The 6,000-nt window shown below is 35.8% G+C and overlaps 1 protein-coding gene across 1 annotated transcript in view; it reads right to left on the bottom strand.

Annotated features, from left to right (window-relative positions):
* Positions 1 to 729: 729 nt before the first annotated feature.
* The window catches only part of LOC137246120 (uncharacterized), a 197,791-nt gene continuing 192,520 nt past the window's right edge, over positions 730 to 6,000 (bottom strand). The window contains exons 18-21 of the mRNA XM_067777213.1: positions 4,185 to 4,937; positions 2,368 to 2,729; positions 2,154 to 2,301; positions 730 to 1,155 (exon numbers count right to left, since the gene is read on the bottom strand). Of these exons, the coding sequence (XP_067633314.1) occupies positions 2,173 to 2,301; positions 2,368 to 2,729; positions 4,185 to 4,937 (1,244 nt within the window). The 3' untranslated portion in view covers positions 730 to 1,155; positions 2,154 to 2,172. The remainder of the gene's footprint in view (positions 1,156 to 2,153; positions 2,302 to 2,367; positions 2,730 to 4,184; positions 4,938 to 6,000) is intronic.

Here is a 6,000-nt window from a genome sequence, read left to right as displayed (position 1 = left end):
GCGAAGCGCATTCAGAGAACTAGTGCTATGCGCATCAGAACGCCACGACGTTATCAATTTCAGATCACAAGCAAGCCAGTCTAGTGTCATGGTTTAAAAAATGTCGATCTATGTATTCTTTAAAATGTTTTCGTACTGAGGAATAATTAGGGATCTTATATGGTTTTAAGTCGAGTTGCATTGGAATTGGTGGGAGCCAGCCGGAGCAATAGTAAATTAATGTCGATGGATTTTTTCGCCGTTTGTTTGATTGTGGGGCATTCCGGCACCAAAGTAATGAAACATTTTATTTTCAAAGAATGCTGTGACTATTTTGTGTTATTCCACTGAAGTCGATTTGGTTGCTGTTGGGAGCCAGTCGGAGCCAAAATGATGTTGGGACCCATACGGAGCATTTGCGTCTTTGTTTAAAGGGTCGACAAAAAACACGTCGATCATTTATTTTAAGTTGTATTTTTTATTAACGTTATTTAAACGGCCTATGTTTTTTAAGGGTTGAACCCTACCTTCGTTAAAAGAATGACAAGACCAAAGTTTCATAGTTTTAAAAAACTTATTTTTAAAGAACAATAATTATGGTAAAAATATAATACTTCAACTGTTGCTTTAAAACTTTAACTTATAAGAAAAAATTTATAGTTTATAAAATAATGAATCTTTAAAATCAAACTGAACATGAGTAAAATGAACTTAAAATAAACTATCTTATATACATTTCATCAACCATTCGAAAGCGACCTTTGCCAGCATACTTTTGAAAAACGTCCTTTCACTGAATTGGCTTTAAAATGACTTCTCTGAACATACGCTTATTTTTCGGGCTGAGATATTCCGTTTTTGCAATAATTTGTCTTCATTATTATGACATTATTGTTTTTATAATTATGTTTAATCTTAAATTAAGTTGATTTAGTATACAAAAAACTATTACCACTACAAATAAAAGTAAAAAACTGAACGCACTTTTTTTATAACTTTGTATAACGAGTACAAACTTTTCGATAAAAAAGTATAAACCTAAAGTTAAAAAAAAATTACTCCAAACAACACTCTTAAAATAATACATGAAAAGTAATATTCAAAATAATCTGTTCGGGAATCTTTTTTAATGCGGCAATCGATTTTCGCAAACTTCGCTCCATCAACAACGTTCTTCTAAAAGTAAAGTTTAAAATCAAATCAATATAATATAAACACTATTTACGTAATTTAACTAAACATTTTATATTATAAATATTCGATGTAACACTCGGGTTTTCTAAAATTTATAAAGAAGTCTTCAAAAATGACCTCATAGAAATCTAATTTCAGGTCTTATACCCAGCAAAAATTCAGAGTCAAAAAAGTGTCACAAAGGACACCTAAATCAGAGCGCTTACATTCATTATAAACTCGTTTAAGAGCCCAAAATGAGTGTATTTCACTTCTTAGAGTGGTCGTCCGATATGAGCCTTGTTTCATGCATTACTTGAGCCTTAATAGGAGTCCGGCCAGACTCCTAAATAAGAGGCCGATTAATCTGCTATTACGCCCATAAACAGCTCATAATTTATTTCTTATATGAAACTCTATTCGGAATATTTTGTGTACATTATACCTATAAGAGACTCAGATTGTCCCGTTCAGGCATTAAAAATGGGGTAGCATATTGGGAAGCCTTGGTAGAAAGTATGATATTTGCAATGGAACTTCTCAAAGGTGAGGTGTACCGATATCAGCGCTAATCGAAGACATACCGACGCTCGACAGATCAACCAGGGTATACCGTGGAGGCAGTTTGTTGTTGCAATCAAAAAAGTCCAAGATACTTGCGTATATTGTTAATATGCGTATAACACAGTGTTACAAAAAAAGACAAAAGTGAATACACCTATGAAGTCATAAAATTTTTCTTTTAGATCTCGAAAATCTAAGAATGATTGTATGACAGATTTTCCGCGGACACCCCAAAAATCGTGAGTTATCCAAATATATCCTAAAATCGGCTGAGTCCTACATAAGTTGCAATCATATTAGTCTGCAAAGGGTGATTTTAATTTAGACAATAAAAGTAAACAGACTAAAATCAGATTAAATCGCAGCTTAATGCTGTTAGTTTCCGGACCGTACCAAATCGATATCCCAGAGTGGCAATAAAACATTTAAATACCTACTATATTCATCCAATTAAAGTTAATGAAAAGTTCCCATTGCTTTACATTCGTCTATTATAAATTTGTAATCGTTGTTTTCTTGTAACGTTCTCGGATTTCCAACGAGTATGAGCAGCGATTGTGCTCGGGAGAGTATGACGTTTAGGCGCTGAAAATAAAAAATAAAAACTATATTTATTATGTGACATTAAAAAATATGACACTAAATACAAACCTGTGGATCGGTTACAAAACCCAAATGACAAAATGATTTTACAAACGAAGCTATAATTATAGGCTTTTCACGTCCTTGGTATAATTCGGTCGTTCCCACTTCGATGCCTTCTAATTTCTGGCTATATAATTCCTTTTTAAGGCGATCACATTGCAATCGATAGGGTGAGACAATACCGATATTTTCTAAATCGGTATGTTTTTTCAGCTGATTAATTATATATATAATTTTATCGATTTCTGCTTGATTATAGCTGCTCTTTGAATTTCCTGAAGAGCCTAACTTTCCGCAAACGCTTTCAAAAATTATTGGAAATTTTTTATTCGTCATAATGGAAAGATTATCGAACTTCAAAAGGCTCTCTAAGTAAAAAATAAATTAAAAGAAAAAAATCAAAAAGTTTTACGAATAGGCTGGGACATAACTTTTTTTGAGGCGAAGGTGGTGTGTCAGTTTCTCTGTTTTTTTTATGTTGTAGCAGCCGAGCAGCGTTCTTGTTGTTGTTGTTGTTGTAGCGATAAGGACACTTTCCGAAGGCCTTGGGGAGTGTTATCGATGTTGATGGTCCTTTGCCGTATGCAGATCCGGTACGTTTCGGTAACAAGAACCATAAAGTTACTAGCACGACCATCTCGGGTACGATTTGGTATGACCACATAAAACCTTCTAGGTCATTCCGCCCTCCAATCCCCTAGATCCATGAGGAGTTCGGGCTCGCCAGAGCCTCGGGATTCGCCACGGGTAGGTGAGGTTGAGAATTGGGTTGGAGAAGCTATATAATGCGCTGGCAACCCCTTGAAAGGGTTGCGCTACCAATTTGGTATTTTAGTCGCCTCTTACGACAGGCATACCTACCGCGGGTATATTCTAAGCCCCATAACCCGCGGGGGGAGCCGAGCAGTGTTCCTATGTATTTGTGCTTGAGTAGGGGTAGCTATCTGCTACTGCTGCTCGGGTGTTCAAAATCAATGATTGGACTTCGTGTGTGTTAAAAAACGAAAAACGATATAATTTCGTTTATTACCTAAACGTTAAAAATCTGAATCAACAAAAACGATTGATTTTTTTGGTAAACGTTAAAATTAACGTTACGATGCATCCTTGCTCTCTCTACTATCCTCTCCCTTACATCTTCCTCCCTTGATTCTCATCCCTATACAACAACCAATATTTTAACAAGCTATTTTTGTTTGAGAAGCATTAATTAGCACGGTGTCTGATTTAACAGAGAGTTAAATCTAGGTTGCACGTATGCACTTCATAGATTCATCCTGGCGCATACTAAGGGCATTCTTTATGGACGACAAAATTGTATATGTAAATAAGAGAATGTTGCCATTTTTTTACTAGATTAACCAAGCGGACATGACTACACCACCTTAGAATTCAGTCAACATATATGCATCTCAAGGCGAATTCAGTACAAGGTGATGGTCAAGGCGAATTCAATCAATTCGCTGTGCAGATGAATGTTAAGTCAAATGAAAATTTTCATAGATTTCGATTAACTGACATTTTGTTGTACAAGGCTTTGTATGGAAAATTATCAAGAAGAAGCAATCAGCTGATGGAATAACACCACCTGGTACTAAATTCGCCTTGGTGATGGTATTCCATCAGGTGATTGTTTCTTCTTGATAATTTCCATGCAACTCTTTGGTACAGTGAGATGTCAGTTAATCGAAATCAACGCTAATTTTCTTTTGACTTGACATTTTGCTGCACAGCGAATCGGATTGAAGTCTGAATTCGCTTTGCCATCACTTTGTATAGATTTGCCTTGCCTTGTATTGATACAGCTTCACATAACTTCATACCTTTTTGAACTTTTGGTATCAGCTTGTTGTTGTAGTACAAATGATTAAACAATCGTAAAATTTCCGGATGTGAACGATAGTTTTGAAGTAGACGCATTTGTAAAGTACGATCATATGAACCATCTCCTTTCACCGCATAACAGTCACGTTCAAGCAAACGTTTCATTATTGAGTTGTTAAGGCCTAGTTCTCCTGCTACCTTTGACATTACAACCGGACCCAGTTGTTTTGGGTCTCCCGATATGATTATACGGCAGATATTTGTATTAACACTCGTTATGGCAACTAAAGCTTCCGCTTCCGTTATAGCGGCCGCTTCGTCAATGAAGACATGGGTAAAAGGCCAATCACCCGAGATACCCGTACGTAATCGCCCCATGGTACAGAGAGTTACAACAAGAATATTATAATTTTGTAACACACTAACTGCTGGTGAGATAAGTTCACGACGAGAAAAATTTGCATTTTCCATAACTAAAGAATTCATATTTTTAAACCCGTTCCTCTTAATCCATGAGTTTGAAAAAACGCGTAATATATCTTGTGGCGGTAGTTGCTCATTTTTTGCATCCTTACCACTTCGCTGTAGGGACAATTCTTTAAGACGTGAATTGGTCTCAAAATGTTCGCATATTTTTAGGGCGACCGTATCGCAAGCCGAATTCGAGCCGCTTGTAACTAGAATGTGATTATCGGGATTTTGTATGTACAGTTGTAAGATTGCCTCCACAATTGTTGTTGTTTTGCCGGTACCTATAAAAGATTATCCAGAACATTAGACTGGGTCAGTCGTCATATGAAATAAAAGGGACCGCCTCTTAATTTGAAAATGAGGTCATTATTTTCATCTGGATATACTCTATAAAGTCTTCTGATATATATTTCCTTTTTTTCGTAGTTAGCTGAAACGAAAAGTATTATTTAAGGGGGACAACTCGCTCAGCAGACACGACTATTTTAAAACGACTTCAGAACCTGCTAAAAACATAAATTTTTATTCTTTTGCTCGTGCGCATTCAGATTTGATCTCTTTGGCAAATGAACAAAAAGTGTATACATAGTTGTTTTGTTGGAAGTTTAGGTTAGGAAGAGTCAGAACATATGAGTAAATGTGCAATTTTTTGCTGATATTCAAAAAACAAACCAGTATATTCAAGTTGGAGTATTATATTTTTGTGGGCCAAGCAGTTGTGTGTACTAGATACATACTTTGCAGGTTAGTAAAATAAAATAAAATAATTTTTTATCATTATTATTGTTATGATAAATTTTTTCTAAACTGAAAAAATTTTTAAATTAGAATAGAAGAAAGAAAAAATTTTACGACAACTGCCAAAGCTCGTTGTATAGATCCATTTCGGGAACTGCTAAATTCCTTCATCGGCAACGTTTAGGTGCCGCTGCTATAACCATTTAGCCATCACAGCGGTTTTTTGTTTGTCTTCATTAATCATAGTTCTATTCTGGTTCGTGCCAATTGATATTCACAACACTGCGATATCTGTTGCAGAATGGGTGTGAAAATTGGACTTGTTTGATGGCAATGCTGCCATAGTGTCATATTTTATTGACGCTTTTTTTCCCCGTGCTCTGGGATGTATTAACAATTTTTGTTGTTATATCGGCCTACTGATTTGTAAGATCGCGGGTTCGAATCGAATATGACACTATGGCAGCATTGCCGTCAAACAAGTCCAATTTTCACATCCATTCTGCAACAGATGTCGCAGTGTTGTGAATATCAATTGGCACGAACCAGAATAGAAATAGGATTAATGAAGACAAACAAAAAACCGCTGTGATGGCTGAATGGTTA

The sequence above is a fragment of the Eurosta solidaginis genome, chromosome 3, assembly GCF_040869045.1.
Source record: "Eurosta solidaginis isolate ZX-2024a chromosome 3, ASM4086904v1, whole genome shotgun sequence".
NCBI classification, from domain to species: Eukaryota; Metazoa; Arthropoda; class Insecta; order Diptera; family Tephritidae; genus Eurosta; species Eurosta solidaginis.
This window is presented reverse-complemented; position numbering and strand designations above follow the sequence as displayed.